The 17,815-nt window shown below is 50.6% G+C and overlaps 2 protein-coding genes across 2 annotated transcripts; one reads left to right on the forward strand and one right to left on the reverse strand.

Annotated features, from left to right (window-relative positions):
* The first annotated feature begins 6 nt into the window (after positions 1-6).
* Positions 7-10,981, forward strand: JOSD1 (Josephin domain containing 1). The gene is made up of 4 exons (XM_029954216.1): positions 7-765; positions 7,758-7,886; positions 8,011-8,205; positions 8,886-10,981. The coding sequence occupies exons 1-4, from the start codon at positions 581-583 to the stop codon at positions 8,983-8,985; spliced, it is 609 nt and encodes a 202-aa protein (XP_029810076.1). The 5' UTR covers positions 7-580; the 3' UTR covers positions 8,986-10,981.
* Positions 10,982-12,012: 1,031 nt separating this feature from the next.
* Positions 12,013-14,043, reverse strand: TOMM22 (translocase of outer mitochondrial membrane 22). Its single transcript, XM_029954076.1, has 4 exons — positions 13,893-14,043; positions 13,528-13,646; positions 12,954-13,071; positions 12,013-12,720 (listed from the first exon to the last, which is right to left on the reverse strand). The coding sequence occupies exons 1-4, from the start codon at positions 14,007-14,009 to the stop codon at positions 12,646-12,648; spliced, it is 429 nt and encodes a 142-aa protein (XP_029809936.1). The 5' UTR covers positions 14,010-14,043; the 3' UTR covers positions 12,013-12,645.
* Between the last annotated feature and the right edge of the window lie 3,772 nt (positions 14,044-17,815).

Below are 17,815 nucleotides of genomic sequence, written 5' to 3' on the forward strand. Positions count from 1 at the left end.
CGGGGCCCCGCCGCCCCCGAGGGGATGGAGAGCCGCCCCCGAAGCCCCCGCACCGCTCGCGATCGCACGCCGGCCGGCCCTCGCTAGCTGCTCGAATTTTGCGTTTTACCCACCTCCCGGGCCTTGTCTCCTGAGTCAGTGGCGTTGCGGTTCGAAAGACATGGAAGAAAAGGAGCGATGTGACCGATTCCGCGCGGCCCTCCTGCCTTGAGGCCTGGGTTGGCAGTTGCAGAGAGGAAAATACAACAAAAAAATCGTCGGGCGGGGTTTTGGAGGGGAGGGTGGGAGAAAGGCAACGAGGTCTTAGGTTTTCTGATTTTTTCAAACATTCTGCACTTTGACAGCGGTAGCGAAATACACGAATGCGTAAGTGATCTTTCTATTGAGAGGAGAAGAGGTGGATTTTCTTTTTCCTTTTGATTCCCACCTAGTCTCCCCGTGACAAAGCATAAATCATGGACCTCAGAAAATAAGGTTGGACCTCAGGGATCCTGGAAAGACTGAGAAGCTTACTTAGCATTCTTCCTCTGGAGGGAAGGGTGGGGTGTTTTCAGCCCTCTCTGGAACCTAAAACGAAAACATGAGTTGCGTGCCATGGAAAGGAGACAAGGCCAAATCGGAATCCTTGGAGCTGCCCCAGGCAGCACCCCCACAAATCTACCATGAGAAACAGCGCAGGGAGCTTTGTGCCCTGCATGCCCTCAATAACGTCTTCCAGGACAGCAATGCCTTCACCCGGGACACCCTGCAAGAGATTTTCCAGAGGTAGGGGACTCCTTTTCGCCATCTTTACACTTTCGGCTATTTCTGCATTTCTGTGGGTGGGGCAGTGTCTCCGCTAGGTGCACCTGCAAACCAACAGGTATCAATTAGCTGGGTGCTGTTAGCAGATCCGAGGGACCCAGAAACGGGAAAAATAATAATCACTACCATTTGTTGAGCACTCACTGTAGGCTGGGCATAGTGCTGGGACCCTCTGTGGTGTCATCTCGTGTGATCTTCCTCAACGATGCCATGGAATTTGTTTCCATTGTATGGATGGGGACAGGGCTCGGAGACCTTCAGTAATGTGCCTTGGGTAACAACTGGTGGGGCCAAGTTTGATTTCAGGTTTATGTGTGCTGTTGACCGCGGTGCTAGAATGCCTCTCGAAGCCCTGCCCCAAGAGTGTACAATCTGGAAAGGGGACTAGACCTTTATGCACTCACCTGCGTCAGAGGAAGGTGCTCAACTAGCTTTACGCAGTGCTTCGTTTTCCCATGAGGCCATGTGCTGGCCTCGGTGCCTTTAGTACATTGCTTTGTACAGCCCTCCCTCCCCAGCAGTCATTTTCCTGTCTCTGTTTTACTGATAGAGAAGCAGGCAGAAAGGTCAGGCTATGTGTCCAGACAGCTTCCAAGTAGCAAAGCTGTGATGTGAAACGGACTCTAGATCTCTTCCCCTTTCATCTTCATGCTAGGCGGCCTTTTTTTCTTTTAACCCACTTTGCTAAATGCTCTCTGACAGGGTGATAGAAATTCAGCTTTTCTTCTGTACTTTGACGTTCCAAAATTCTTTTTATCACAGGGTTTGAGACTTAGTTCTGCAGGGTTTGGGTGGACACCGCAGGACGTCTGCCCTGCTGCTTCTGGAGTCCTGGAAAGGCATGTCAGAGTAGTTCTAGCATCAGTTTCCATTCACCCTGCGAGCCTGCGGGGACCGGGCCCAAAGAGACGGACTCTGATTATGAGCGGTCTGTGGATAATCTAATCGCAGGACTCTTTCAGTTGTGTTTTCCCTGGATGCAAGAATGCTACATACTTGCTCAATACTCAGTGTGGAAGCAGAGTTCTATTCCTGGCTGTTAAGGCTCTTGCAAATGTGTACCACCCTCCCCAATTCCCTAATCAGCACAATGTAAAGATCTACCTCGAAATAATAGCAAATGAGTACATAAGAAATTACACTCTGTTTCCACTCCAGAGGTGGAATTCTGGGTATTTTATATGGAGTCAGTGTGGAGAAATAGAAACAAAGTGAAAGGGGCCAGAGGAAGGGGAGAAGAGATGAGGCACAGAAGATGGGATTTTATAAACAAGCAAGTGCGTCCCAGAGCTGTCCATTGACCAGGCCTTGTGAACAGACTCAATGAAGTTAGAACCTCCGGATTTAGAGCCGTTTAGACTGGAGGGGTGGGGGGGGGGGAACGATCTGTTGGGGTTTTAATGGAAACAGCAGTAACATTGGCAGGTTTAACTAGATCATTTGAAATTCTCAGCTACAAGGTTCTGTGCTTGTTTGAAGACGTGGCTGATGAATGGGAGAAATGGGAGGCAAATTGTGGTGAAGGCCGTGTGTTGAGAGGGAGTTCATCCAAGCAGTTTACTCTCAGCCAGATAAAGAAATTCAAACGCAGGGTGGAGTTTCAATACAGTTACGGACTTGAGATGACTCATGTTTGGAATCGAAATGAGCAGGGACTTAGAACTAAGGCTGGTGGCTCAGCAGCAGCCTGGGGACAGGGGAAGAGAGGACTCCAAGGGGCAGAGTCTCTGTTCAGGATTTGAAGATCGTGGCAACGGCCGCAGTGATGGCAAAAGAGGTCACTGGTTTGAAAAGGATCAGTTTTCAAGATGCGGAATCGAATCGGAGAAGAGCTAAGAACCTGGGCAGGCGACGTGGGTGCCTCTTCAGATGTGGATGTCTGACCCCGAGCATCTCGCCATATGTGTTCCTCTGCTCAGAAAAAGGAAAGACCGAGAAGTCAAATGAGAGAGCAGAGTTATTTGGGAAATCTCAGGCCTCAAACCACCTTCACGAGACTCCCCTCAAGTTTTTCAGTGATTAAATGTCCTTGTAGCTAGTTATGTATCCCTTCCCCAGGCGACGTAGCTGTTAAAACGTGAAATAGATGGAAACCAGGTTGGTACCGCTCGAAAAATCTAACGCGAGATGGAAGGGACAAAGAGATTTTAGATACTGGTGAACAGCCAGCATCTTCTACCCCAAGGAAACCCAACCTTCACCATTAAAACATCCCTGAGCAGGTGGAAAGAGCCACATTTAAAGGTGTGGTGGTGGCAAATTCAGAAATGGCATTGAGTGTTAGCCTCTAGAGATTGAAATTATCTTGTCCAAGGGCCAGGTGGACACATCATCATCGCTAGCACCTACAGAGGGCACATCCACGTGCCCGGCCCTGTGGTCTGTGTTGTATGTATTTCATATTTTTTTTAACATTTTTAAAAATTTACTATTGAGAGAGCATGAGCATGGAAGGGGCAGAGAGAAGGGGAGACACAGAATCTGAATTAGGCTCCAGGCTCTGAGCTGTCGGGACAGAGCCCGACATGGATCTTGAACTCACAAACTGCGAGATTGTGCCCTGAGCTGAAGTTGACCTGTCACCGACTAAGCCCCCCCTCAGGCGCCCCTGCATTTCATAATTTAAAGACACTTCATGAAGGTCTGAGCCATATCTTTTAATGGCACATTTCTTCAGACCCGATCAAAAGGAAAGCAGTAATTAGGAGAGAAAAGGAATCCTGATGAATGTCTCCACATCATCTTTTTGTTAAAATCTGAAAGCACCCCCATAGCCAGACACAGGGGTAACCGCAAAGGAAGACCAGGAACTCACCTGATGGCCTAGGCATTGGTGAGATGTGGCAAGAGCCGCCCATCTTGTCACTTGGAGATCACGTCAAGTCTCATGGCTCTAACCTGTGGCTGTGACGCCAGGAGGGAGAGGCTTGCTTCATAGTCCAGAACTTCTGTCCAAGCCATTAAGACCACCCTGAACAGGAGTTTGCCAAGGAGTCTTCAGAAGAGAACGAGAGAGCAGGATGCCAGGGAGTTCGGTTGTCCAGGACACCATTGAGCGTAGTGTCAGGGAGGGGCTGACTCTTAGCTGTACCAGTGCCCGGCTGTATGAATGACTGCCGGTCACCGTGACCACATGGCACCTCAGCTTCCTTGTTTACACTGTGAGATTACCCTCGGTCTCAGGACTGTTGGAAGGGTTACGCGGTAAACCTCCTTGGAGTAGCTGACAACAGTGGGCGTTTGATTATTGTGAAAGCGAAAACAAGCCCTGGTATAACGGGCACACTGGATGGACCCCACTTGCTCACATGACCACTTGAGGGATGAGATGGAAGGCATTCTCAGCATTTCCTATACCGGTTATTTGGGCAACACACGTTTATTCCATTGCCACTGCTTAGCCCTGGAAGAGCTTTGGTTGGACATCTAGAAGATAACGGGATTCTTGAATGGTCTTGTAAGCTGGGAATTGTTCCCGTTGTTACTGTTAAGCCATCAGGCACGGAGATTAAATCTCACCGTTAGTACTGGTGCTGGTTGCTAGGTTACTGGGTAGTCCTCCCCATCTCCCTGTACTTTCTGCCATACGGGAGCCAGGAAAGATTCCATGGAAAAGGTCGGATGTGAGGTTGACCTTGAAGAAGCTTTAGGATTTGGCTTGGAACAGGAAATATGAAAGAACAGAGGCCATATGGTTGTGGTGTTTGAAGTGCACTGAATAACCCAAAGAGGGAGAAACCGCAGGCCCAGGAGGGCCCGGAGGGTTGGAGTTAGCCAGTGGGCAGTTCTTACGTGAACGTGAAATGATACCTTGGTGAATGTGGCAGGAACATAGAAGCGACTTGGTAGATGGAGAGTTTGGAAGTGAGATCAATTGAGGAACCTGTTTCAAAAGCCCAGATACGGAGCCAGGAGCCTCCAGTTGAGGGAGAGACAATGTGAATAGACAGGAGAGTGGGTGTGGGGGAAGAGACGCTAGGAACACTCCTGCCAGGTGCGCCCCAGAAAAAAATGTGTGGTCAGATATGTTTGGGGACTGAAATGTAGCCCGTCTCCTCAAGACTCAAGGTGAATGTTAGCATATTAGGGGCTCTAAGAATCCCTGCAGGAAACCTTGTTACTTGATTCACTCGGCAGTAATTGTATTGAACACCTGTGATCCTCTGGGAACACACGTGGGAAAGTGTGGCTCTAAGTTTCGGTAGGGAGTAAAATGGTGAACAAGGTAGAAGACCCAGAAGTTTCTTTGTTGGAGCCTTCATGCGTCTCCTGTTGAGACACTTCACTGAAAGTAAAGAGAAACTACTGGAAAATTGGTGAAGGGGAATGAACTTGATATACTCCAGCCTAGCTCGCTTCCATATGCTTTCTTATCTAATACAAGAGCCTCCAGGGGGCCTTTTAAGCTGCATTTGAGGCCCAGGCCCCAGGAAGTCTGCTGGTCTTTCCTCCTATCAAACCTATCACACCTACTCTGGTTTTGGGTCCTGGACATAAGACAGGCACAACATCAGAGTCTGACAAACCCAGGCATGAATCCTAGGCTGTCACTTGTCAGATAAGCGATCACAGGCAAGTCGTTTTAAATCAGCAAACCTAGGGGCGCCTGGGTGGCTCAGTCGGTTGAGCGTCCAGCTTTGGCTCAGGTCATGATCTCGTGGTTTGTGGGTTTGAGCCCCATGTCGGGCTCTGTGCTTGACAGCTAGCTCAGAGCCTGGAGCCTGTCTTCAGATTCTGTGTCTTCCTCTCTCTCTGATCCTCCCCTGCTCACACTGTCCCTGTCTCTTTCTCTCAAAAAGAAATAAAACACTTAAGAAAAAAAACCCATTAAATCACCAAACCTATAAAACGGAAATAACTTCTAGCCTCATGGGTTTATTATGAAAATTAAGTGAGATACGTATGAAAGCATCTAGCATTGGATGGCATGGCCCAGAATTTTTCAATACATAGTAGGTACTATGACCGTAAGATGCAATTTGGTGGCAGAGTGAAGGTTAGTGTCCTCTGATGGCCTTCTTGCTAGCTCAGGAGAGCCACCACAGAAGCTCTTTGGAAGGGCCTGCTACTAAGGTAAAAAGAGAGAGGGCGACAAAATAAACGTGGTGAACATTTCAGTCACCATTCCCTGAGCACCTGTTTTGTGCCAGGCACTCCTTGGGACCTGGTGGCATAGCCCTAACGGGACAGGGAAGCCTGTCATTCTAGTGTAGAAAACCAGACGTGTCTGCTAGTAACAGGGGCTGTGATTAAAGCAGGTGGGGTAAGAGCTGGTGCCTGGAAAGAAACTGAAGGTTGGGTGGTCAGAAAAGGCCTCTAACCAGCACTAACGCTCCAGATATTAAGGAGCAAACCGAGTGGAGATCGAGAGGAAGAGCATTCCAGCCGGCGGAAGCCTAGAGTGTGGCAGAAACGGTGAGCGCGTACAGTGGCCCCAAGGTGAAAAGGTGGCGTGTGTGTTTAAGTAGCAGACCGAAGGTCTTTGTGCCCAGAGGTAGGGGTGAGATCTGCAGTATCTTGAGGGCCTTGCCTGGAAAGCAAATCATTTAGATGGTATTTAAGTGCTTTGGGAACCATTGGAGGGTTTAAGCCATGGAAGAAATGTTCTATGTTTGACAAATAGCCGTGTACAGAGAAGTTTTAAAAAAACACACAGCACTTTTTAAAGAGTTGTTGAGCGTTGTGAGTGGTCCCAGAGTCCTGATTCTCCCCTGGAGCTGGCCCTCAGCAGCCTCCTGATCACTGGCCTCCATGTTCTGTCCCAAGAAGCTCACACTTCCCTTCACACCCAGGAGAAAGGAATCCAGCCCTTCCTTCGAGAAGGCCTTTCCTCGGGTCCTGGCCCGACAAGCCCGTGAAAGCCAAATAATAGGACTGGAAATGCCTTCAGAGCTGACCTTGCTGGAGACAAAGGAGTAAGCTCATGTCATGCCCAGCCAAAATAGCCCAAAGCAGGGTGGGTGCACGGACCATAGCTGAGTTTTGTTTGGCACAGACATTGTTTTCAGTGGATTCTTTGTGTTTCAGTTTTTAAAAAGATTTCTTATTCAAGGGGCGCCTGGGCGGCTCAGTCTGTTAAGCTTCCGGCTCTTGATCCCAGCGCAGGTCAGGATCTCAGAGTTGGTGACATCCAGCCCCCGTGTTGGGCTCTACACTGACCGCAAAGGGCCTGCTTGGAATTCTCTCTCTCCCCCTCTCTCTCTGCCCCTCCTCTGCTCACGTTCTCACTCTTATAAATAAATAAACTTTAAAAAAATTGTTATTCAAGTCCTTACACACACATACACACACACACACACACACACACGTATTTGAAATGCTTTCGGTGGCTCAGGCATGCCAATTTTGTACAGGCCGTACTAGTTCTTAGTGCTTCACCCGAAACCCCAGTTCATACATTCCTGTTTCTGCCTGGGTCCCTGTAGCCCTTGGGGTGTTTAAGGATTAATGATTACCAAGTGTGCAAGCCTTTAATAGAAAGCATTTACATTGTAGTAAAAAAAAAAAAAACCCAACTAGAGTGGCAACAAATACTACCGATGCAAATGAAAATATCAAGTGTGATTTTCTAACGTTTAGAAAAAACGGCTGTATTAAGGCAGGAAGGTCCAAGATGCAGAAGGCCGCAGACGGGGGGGGGGGGGGGGGGGGGGGGGGGGGGGGGGGGGGGGGGGGGGGGGGGGGGGGGGGGGGGGGGGGGGGGGGGGGGGGGTGAAGGGGTTCACAAATGAGACTGTCGCAGAGCATGGTCTGTGTCCGGTGACTTTCTGGATGACGGCGAGACATGAACTCAGTCTTTCTTGCACAGGAAGAGAGGCGACGCCTAGTGCAGTAGGGGTCCCAACCGTAAAATTACTGGGTTACCTTGTACTTGAGTAGGGGAAACAGGTGGGCGGGGCAGGAGATCGGCTGGCCCCGCCCACGAGTCTCAGCCCTCTTCCTCGCGTGCTCAGGTTGTCTCCGAACACCATGGTGACGCCCCACAAGAAGAGCATGCTGGGAAACGGGAACTACGACGTGAACGTCATTATGGCAGCACTTCAAACCAAAGGCTACGAAGCCGTCTGGTGGGACAAGCGCAGGTAACTGGAACCAGGCTTGACGCGGACCAGAGCGCAGGCGCAGGTGTGGGGAGGTGCCCCTGCCTGGGGAGGGGCCTTCGGGGAAGGGGCCGCCCCGGAGCCCGACGCCGCTCTTCCTCCGCAGGGATGTCAGTGCCATTGCTCTCACTAACGTCATGGGCTTCATCATGAACCTGCCGTCCAGCCTGTGCTGGGGTCCGCTGAAGCTGCCTCTCAAAAGGCAGCACTGGATCTGTGTTCGAGAGGTGGGAGGTGCCTACTACAACCTCGACTCCAAACTGAAGATGCCCGAGTGGATTGGAGGCGAGAGCGAGCTCAGGTACCTGTTGGGAAGGTGCCAGGCTCCCCCCCAACCCCCACATCCGTGGGTGTGCTGCGGAAGTTGAGCCTGTCGTTTTTGTACTCGATGAAGGAGATGAAATTCCCAGTCCCTAGGATCCCCCACCTTGCCTAGAATCCCAGGGTCTCGGGCTCAAAAGACCTAAATCTTTGATGGCCCCTGAGGACGGGAAGTCCCTTTGGTGGAGAAGCCCCTGCCCCTGGCACGCTGGCCCTCTGGTCTGGCAGGGCTGGCACCGGAGCAGTCTCTGTACTCAGACAACCTGACGGTGGATAGCTGTCAGTTCAGAAGGAGGAAGACAGACAGACATTCAGGCCAGAGAGGGCTAAGTTGCCCAGAGACCAAAGAAGAAACTTTCTTTTTTACGCACTGAGAAGCCCCTCACTGTCGAGTACTTTGGTCCTGGCTCCGTGCCTTACAGGACTAGACGGTGTTAGCAGTTCTAGACGAGGATGAGCGAAAATTCCGTGGAAATCGACTGGCCGGATTGAGGGGTAGCCGGTTGCAGAAGCTTCGAGAACAGATCCCAATCCGACTGTTTGGGGACTGCTGAGGGTACACGGGAGGAGGTCACTGGTGAGCACATGGCCCCCCGAGACTGGGAGTTGCGGCTTACCAGCCATTTCCTTTTCTCCTTCATCTGCCCTTTGTTCCCACAGGAAATTTCTAAAACATCACTTGCGAGGAAAGAACTGTGAACTCCTGCTGGTGGTACCGGAAGAGGTGGAGGCCCATCAGAGTTGGAGGGCTGACGTGTAACGCCCTTGTACCCACCCTTCCCTCAGCTCGGCTCCGGGATCGTCTGTAACGTGTGGTGGCCAGCACAGTGGGTGTGCCCCTGCCACTTCCCACACATCTCACTGGGGTTCCCCCTCGGACTGGACAGTGTGATAGGAAGGACAGACGTGTGGACTGGCACAGGAACCAAAGGAAGGTAGGAGCTCTGTGTGCTTAGGGCAAGCCACGAAAGACCGTTGTTTTATTTAAGAGAGCAGAAAGAAAGGTGGGCCCTGGCTGATTTTCCCCATCCCCATGAGAACTTGACAGAGGCCCTGCTGGAGTTCACTGCTGCTGTGAGTCACCTGGAGATGCTGCCTCCCCTTCCCCTTCCCCGGCAACCAGTGGGTCTGAGGACACCGTGCGTGCAAAGCCCCGCTGCCGGGCTTGACGGATCCAGTGCAGAAGGGCCCCTCAGGAAACCATCTCCAGAACGCCAGCAGCGGTACAGCTTGCCATCTCCAACCCCTAATGTCTCCCATTGCCCCCATTTTTAAGGGTGGTTCATGGCCATCCTTGGAGTTGTATAATGAAAAGTTCTCTAGTGTTCCATGCCGGGTGGTTGAATCCTGCAATATTCTAGTGGGACAGGGGAGCCAGATACCTAAGAGGATGTGGCGGAAGCCAGACTGGGGCGGCCTGGGCGGCCTGGCCGCCTCGCTCCAGCGTCGTCCTTCCAGCTTCACTACATGGATTCAGGGGGCTCTGGGCACAAGGCGGGCAGAGGGGCAGTCTTCCCGGTTGACATACTCTGGCAAAGTCAGGAAACGGTGAGTCTGCTTTTGATAGCATCTTCCACTGGTTTGAGACACAGATGGGTGAGGAAAGTATTGTGAAGACGAGCTTCTCAGAGATTAAGAGCAGCTAGAATTGGTTGAAGTCCTCGGCTCAGAGTCCCCAAAGTGACAAGAGTCAGAGCCCTCGAGCTGGATGTTTATGTGCATCATGTTATAGGACCTGGATCTGTCACGTCTTTAGTTTCCCTTACAAATCAACTGAAAATCGATCTATCCCCTACCTCTCTAAATAGTTGTAGGCCACTTTTCTCCTGTAACTTTGGAAAACAAGAGGAGGAGGGCACGTGTACCACACGGCATGTCACCGAAGTGGTTGTAGCCACCTCGAGGTGGGGTGGCCCGTCTGCCGCACTTACACACAGGCCTACACACAGCCGGTCTCGGCAGGTCTGAGAGCCGCCCCCCTGGCCAGCCGCCTCCAGCAGTAGAGCCAGCCCGGGCTTGCACGTCGAGCCTGAGCACGCTTGACAGGACGGAGTTGAGGCTTTCTCCCCACTGTGACTGGAGTGCATGTTTACACCAGCACTTTTTCTGCACATGTATCTTCAATCCGACAAGGCCGTTTTTAATGCTGAGTTCCAGAGGCCACCAAGCGGCTACTGCATCACACCCTCTCGGCCACTGGCCACAGTCTCTTCTGCACCAATTTCCACACCACACCTGCTTGGCACCATGGGGAGCCCCTTACCCCCTGCACAATGACATTCCAACCACCACCAGCCAGAAGTTACAGCTGACCTGATTGTCACAAGCAGGACCTTGGGTCCATGGGCCCGGTCAGTGATAGTAAGCCATTTCCTGGGAGGAGGGGGCGACTCCTCCCCACCACTCTGCTTGGGCCTGTGCAAGTGGCACTTCAAAGGAGTCCCCAGGCACTTGCGAGTCCATGAGCCAATGGGATATGCAAAGATGCTTACACATTTCAGGGCTGGTTTCTCTGTTCATATCCGATTCTGGTGCTTAGGAACAGGGACCCATGCTGATGCTCAAGGGCAAAAAGCCCCATGTCCTTGAAGGAAAGGGGCAGGCCTGACCCTGATGCCCAGTTAAGGGGCAACCCTAGGCTTTTTGTTTTTCTTGCTTTTATTCCTTTTTTTTGTTGGCCTTGTGCTGGGTTTGTTTACAAAAGATGTATTTTGTTTAACCAAATATTAAAAATGGAAAACTCTGTATGTCTTCTACGTCTGCCTGAATTCTGTAATTACGTACGTAAAGGAAAAAAGGAAACCATCACTATGATGATGCTTCAGAATGAACTGCCCACCGTCCTAGGCTACCTTTTAGAGCTGTATTGTGCTTTGGTCCAACCTCTCCCCTCAAAAATCCAGACAAAACATTCACTAAGCAGGATCTGATTCAAGAGCCCAAGGCATTTTCCAGTTTATAAAAACCAGGCTCAACAAATCTTAAGTGGAGTCCAAGTCGTAAGTACAAGTTTTCTTTACCAGCCCTGACAAGTGACTAGTGTTTTTCTCTGGTTAACAAGGTCAAGATGACATAGCAGAGGGCCCGCCAGATTTGAATTCAGATCCAGCATTTCCTATGGGGTCTGGTACAGACTTAACCTCTGTGATGGTTTCCTCCTCTGTAAAACAGAAATACTATTCCTGCACCCTAAATTGTATAATATCATCCTGAAAAATCTACACAAAAGGCTTAGTACTGTAACACACTGCTAACACAAATGTACGCTGAATGAAAAAAAACTGCAAAGTTCCAGGGCAGGGCCACAGCTGGAATTCATGATCAGCTCAGCTCAGCAATTCCTTTTAAAAGAACAAAACAAAAACGCTGTTTGCCATCATTCCAGAAGTTACTACTAGGTCATTCCCTACAAATCCTTGATCACTGTGCATCACTGTAGACTGTACGAGTACATGGACTCAATTCTTTGTCGATGGAGCTGAATGCCTGAATTCAGGGCAAAGATTACTATTAAGAGGTTTCTGGGGTACCTGGCTGGCTCAGTCAGAAGAGCAAGTGACTCTTAATCTTGGGGTTAAGATCAAAGCCCCCCCCCCCCCACCGTTGGGTGCAGAGATTCCATTAAAAAAGAAAAAAAAAAGTTCCTAGCCCAAACTGAATTCTGTTTTCCGCGGCTGGGCCTAAGGGGTCACACTGTTAAACAGTGACGTGAGCTTGAGAGAGGAAGCGCGAGGGGCAGTCCAAGCAAGCAGTCTCGAGGTGCGTATCTCAAGTACATGGACGACACTTTCCGTTGGAATCATTTTTAATATTTAAATACAAAAAGTGAGCACTTTTTTCCTGTTTTGGACACACACACTCAGGTCTCTAAGAGCCAAAACGGGCAGAGGAGCTGAGCTCCCGCGCTGTCCCCCACCGTCCCCACCTGCGGTTGAAGCTGCCCTCCCTCCTTTCCAACACAAAATTCAGGGGCTGCTTTCCGCTGCAGTTGCATCGCGGATTTCATACTGTGTGCATGTCCCTTCCCAACATCTCCATGCTTAAAACCAAAAATGGCCAAGGGTACATCCTTCCCAGTGGCATCAGTTCCCATGCCGCGATCGGACAGTTGAGATGTTCCGGTCACGAGTTATTTAGTGAGAGGGGTGGGATGGCCAGAGCTCGAGGAACCGTCTGCATTGCTGCACTCTGCTATCAGAGTGAGGACAGAAGAAACGGGACAGTGTGGAGGGCACAGCTGCAAGTTGGGAGTCTCCGTGACACACTGGGGAGAATTCTCCCCAGCAGGTTGAGATAAATCAATGTGCCAAAGTTAAAAACAGAAAAGGAAACGAAAAGAAGAATCCAAATAATCAGCAGTTCAAACACTATTGAATTTACAAACTCGTCCCACCGAGACAAGTCATATAGCAGTAACATTCTAGATCTTTCCGGGAAGTGAAGGTAGAGCCCCTGGCATTCCTCCTGAGAGCCCTGTATTAGGCCCTAGAAGTATCTGGGAAAGAAAAGGAGAGGTGTAAGGCATTGTATGAGTCCACAGATCGCACTTTCACTGTACCTGACAGGGCAGATGAGGTCTATAAAAACTGCTGAGCACATGGGTACCTAAAAGAGCGTGGGACGGATCCCAATCCCTACCCGCACGTTAACTGCTGCTCTACCCTGGGGCGGGGAAAACCCCCAACTTGCATCTGCGCCGCAGGCAAAAGGCCCAGGGTCTGGGCTCACCTGCCGTTGCTGCAGTTGTTGCTGCTGCTCCATTTGCAACTTCTCGGTCTCGAAGACAACGGGAAGGACGAGGATCATGAAGGAAGTGGTCCCGATCCACAAGGCTGCCCTGGAAAACCTGCAGAGGGAGCGTGAGCACCACAGCGAGACACAAAAACAGATGTGCTCCTCTTCGCCCAAAACGGCCCAGCAACCAAACCTCTCCTGCGCCAACGTTTTTCAAAGGCACGTTCTACCAACCCTTGCGCATACTCCTACCAGTTCTGCTGGCTGTTTATCTGGCGACAGCAGTTCTAACATTCTCCGGAGTTCGTACAAAGCTACCTATACGACACGTTAATTACCTCCCATAACGTGAAACGATCCTCACAACGACCCTGCCCCATAGGCATTTCCACCTTAAGGAAGAGTTGACTGAGATCCAGAAAGGTTAAGAGACGAGCCCAAGGTCACTCAGTGATCTAGGTGGCAGGTTGGCCTGCACCCCCGCCCGGCTACTGCCAAAGCCCATGTTCATTCACAGCACTTCAGTCGCCCCAGGCATACTCCCAACGTTTGTGCCCTCGGACCTTACCTGTACATTTTCTGAGCCACAAAGACGGAGAGATCAAAAGTGGCTCCAGCCGCGGACCGGACCCTCTCTGGGAACATCTCCGTCAGACCCCACAGTCTCTCCGACAGGGTCTCATCTAGCTGTGGTATAGGCGACGCGGATCTTGATCGTGGCAACGGCAACCACCCGCCTGGAGCTAGGGCATCCCACGCCAGCCCAGTGGGGCCCTAACCCCGCCTCCCGGAGAAGACACCTCCCCTCCGACCACTCCGGGTTCCGCGACGCGCCTTCGCCCGGATCCCGCAGCACGCGGAGCTCACACCCCCGAGCGGGGCCCTCCCGGCCCGTAACCTTGCACTCCGCCTCGCGCCGCAGGGCCCCAGTACCTCCTCGTCGTCTTCCTCCTCCAGCTCCTCCTCAGTCTTCTCGGCATCGCCTTTCGGAAGCAATTCGTCCGGGGACAGAGGCGCCCCAGGACCGCCAGCGGCAGCGGCGGCGGCCATGGCTGCAGGGGGACACCGGAAGCGGAAGAGAGGAGGTGAGTGCAGCACCCCTGGCGGACAGAGCTGCTCTCCCGGGAGCCGGAGGCTGAAATGCTGGGGAAGAGCGACACCGTCTGGCCGGCGGACCTCACCGGCTTTCAGCCAGGTCGTAGGGCGGCTGAGACTTCCTAAGAAACCCCTGGGAAACTGTTCAAGGACAGAGTGACGGTGCTTCCGCGGTAATTCTCTTCAGTGTAGGGTGGGTGAATAAGCTCCCAGGGATTACACTGAGATTAAAAAAAAAAATCCAGTTTCGTTTTCTGGCGGAGTGTGTTATTTGGTAGGAGTTAGATAGTTGAAGGTTTATTGGTCTTTTGTGAAAAGGTCAAGTGAACGGTACTAATGCACTAAGACAAAGGCAAGAGTTACCGCTTAAATACTTGAGTACCAGGCATTGTGTGTGTGTGTGTGTGTGTGTGTGTGTGTGTGTGTGCGCGCGCGCGCGCGCCCGCGTGCTCATTTACTGGGCACAGCAACCCACTGAACTATGTACTGTCATCCCTATTTTAGAAACGAGGAAATTGAGGCACAGCACAGAATTGCTGTAAGTCTTGAGAGATTTCTAGGAGGAAGTTTGCCGGCCGAAAAGTATGAACATGTAGCATTTTGCTAGGTATTAGATAACTGCCCTCAAAATTAGATCAAATACTTACATAATTGTGAATGCAAGTGTTCTTTCCCCCACAATGTCCCCAGCATTAGGTATTATCCATATTTTAATTTTTTTGCCTTCATGATGGATTAAATGCTTTTTATAATGTGCTGCACCTTAAATACAAGGGTAGTCATTTGATACACACTTTAGCCCGCTGACCACGGAATCAGAGGATCTCAGGTCCAAATCTCTGTCTGATGCATGACGTTGCCTTTCTCCTGTGCTTACATGAGGGGCAGGTAGATTTGCACTTCTTCCTGTAACAGGCCTTGGTCCTTTTCGTTTTTGAACAAGGCAGCACTGACTACAAAAGACTTTCATGTCTCAAAAGGGTGCTTACTGGATTACTCCATTACATAAAGTTCAAAAACAGGTACAACCAATCTATGGTGAGGATTAGTGATTCCCTTTGATTAACCCAGAGAGGGGACTATTTGGTAAGGGGCAGGAGAGTGGTTTCTGGGGTGTTGGTAAAGTTCCATTTCTTTTTTTTTTTTAATTTTTAATGTTTATTTTTGAGAGACAAAGAGCGTGAGAGGGGGAGGGGCAGAGGGGGAGGGAGACAGAATCTGAAGCAGGTCCAGGTTCCAAGCTGTCAGCATTGAACCGCAAGATCATGACCTGAGCTGAAATAGGAAGTTTAACCGACTGAGCCACCCAGATGCCCCTAAAGTTCCATTTCTTGATCGGGGTGGTGTTTACATGGGTATTTTCATTTGTATAATCTACACTTAAGAATTATGCTTTTTCACATTTGTTAAAATTATTTTAAGTTGGCTAGCACTATATAAATGCAAGGGCAGCTTCAGAGCTCAGCACCAATGGCTTTTGATTCTCTTGTGGGCTCTTTTAGGAAATGCTGGTAGACCGATGCTCTTGAAGCCAGAGAAGGCATTCTTTTTTTTTTTTTTTTAATAGGCTCCACATCCAACCTGGGGCTTGAACCCTGAGATCAAGAGCTGCATGCTCGACCAACTGAGCTCCCCAGGCACCCCTAGAGAAGGCAATCTTGTGTGGAAGGTACAGGCATCAATGCCTCCAAGTGGAAAGTCAATGCTAATGTGGAAAAGTTTTAGGAAAACTTTAACCAACTAATTTTGTTTATATTCACAAAAGCAATATGTAAAAACCAGGTGGAGTGTCTGGGTGGCTCAGTCGGTTAAGCTTCCTACTCTTGATTTCAGTTCAGGTAATGACCTCACAGTTCGTGGGTTCGAGCCCCGCGTCGGGCTCTGTGCTGACAGCTCAGAGCCTGGAGCCTGCTTCTGATTCTGTGTGTCCTTCTCTTTCTGCCCCTCCCCTGCTCATGATCTGCCTCTCTCTGTCTCTCAAAAATAAATAAATGTTAAAAAAAATTTTTTTAACATCTATGTTTAAGAATAAAAAAACTTGGAATAACTTTATTTCTGCGAAGGGATAAGAAAAAAGGGAAGCATGTGTGCGAGTATTCAGAGCCCTGGGAGTAGATGAGGGGAGATGAGGTGGTCCAGGAAAGGCAGAGTGAGAAGGGAAAACAAAGGCCAGGATCCTGCGGAATCAGACACTTAAAGGTACAGCGAAATCACAGACAGCAGACAGGGCGGGGAGGGAGTTGCCAGAGACTGGGGGCCAGGTAACAGAACCCTGTAACCAGAGTTAACACGGCAGCAAAGGCGACTGCCACTTCCCTCCAGACCTGCTTGGGGGTGCACAGAATGCTGGCTGCCCCTGTATGTCGGTCCGATAGATAATATTCATGCCACGAGAACCGAGTGTTAATTTCGTTGTTTGGCAGGAACTCAGGGTCAGGGAAGCCAGCTGGACCCAGTCAGGACACTGACCTCCCCTTCGAGTCCCCAACAAAATGAAATGAACTGCCTTTATCTGACTTTGAGTCCCAAAGCGCTTCTCCCCTTACCCGGACCCATTCCCACTTGCCTTTAAAAAACCCCTGGCCCTCCTGCTTCAGGGAGGAGGGCTTGAGGCTCCTCCTCCCGTCTCCTCATTCGGCTGCCTTCGCAATAAACTCTCACCTTGCTGCCCACTTGAGCTCTGGCTTGGTGATCAGCTTTGCTGTCAGTGATCGTGGGGGACACAAATCTGGGTTCAGTTACAAAATGGAGAGTTACTGTCTGATGGGTACAGAGCTTCAGCTTTACAGGACGAAGCATCTGGAATGGACAGTGGCGATGGTTGCACGTTATGGATGTATTCAGCGCCGCTGAACTGTAGGATTAAATATGGTTGGGATGTGTATTTTGCCACAATAGAAAAAAATGTAAATTAAAAACAAACAGAAAATCAGGACTCTCAGGAAAAAATAAAGGTGCAGGGGAAGGGGAACCTTTATCCACCCCAAGAGGTTCAAGGAGGAGTTGCTGGAGAGGAAGCTCGGAGAAGGGTGGCTTCCCTGGAGGGTTTGAGGAGGAATGCCCAGAGGCAGCAAAGAAGACAAGGGGAGGATGCTGCCAGCAGGGCCCACCATCGAAAAGTCAGGGCCAAGGAAATGTGTAATGAGTGAGTGTGGACGCCCCACGCAGGGGCACGGGGACTCTGCCGCTGGGATGGAGGTGGAGATGGGGTGTTCTAGAACCCTGGCCTCCGATTCCTCTCCTCCCCCATCCCTCAAGTCCATGATTTCTGCCTTTTCTGGGTCTGTCCCATCTGAATTTGAAACCGGTAAGAGTTTTTGATGTGGGCCAATGGGCGGGCACAGATGCCTTTGAGAATCTTAGGCAAGCTATAAGCCCCGCCCATGAAAAATACGCATTAGCGCGTATCTGTGCAATAGTGCAGCGGGGTCCCCTTCGAGGGGGTCCCCTTGCGACGCCTCAAACTGCACAGCTTCCTCTGATTGCCCCTTGTCCTGCACCTGCTCCCTCATGCCCCCAGAGCTTTCTCGAAGCTCCTCGGTAACAGCTCCCCCTAGCTGCACATAGAGCACAGAAAGTCACACAAGTTGTATCCCAAGGGACACAGTCAAGTAGATAGCACTCTTTCTCTGGATGTGCCCTGAGCAGCAGAGTTGGTTAATAAAGGCTTTGAAGGAGGAAGAATTTTAACCAGGACCTGAAGGATGTACCTGACTAGAGAGGTAAGAACTTGAGGTGGGCCGGGGGGGGGGGGGGGGGGG

This window comes from Suricata suricatta, chromosome 10, assembly GCF_006229205.1.
Source record: "Suricata suricatta isolate VVHF042 chromosome 10, meerkat_22Aug2017_6uvM2_HiC, whole genome shotgun sequence".
NCBI classification, from domain to species: domain Eukaryota; kingdom Metazoa; phylum Chordata; class Mammalia; order Carnivora; family Herpestidae; genus Suricata; species Suricata suricatta.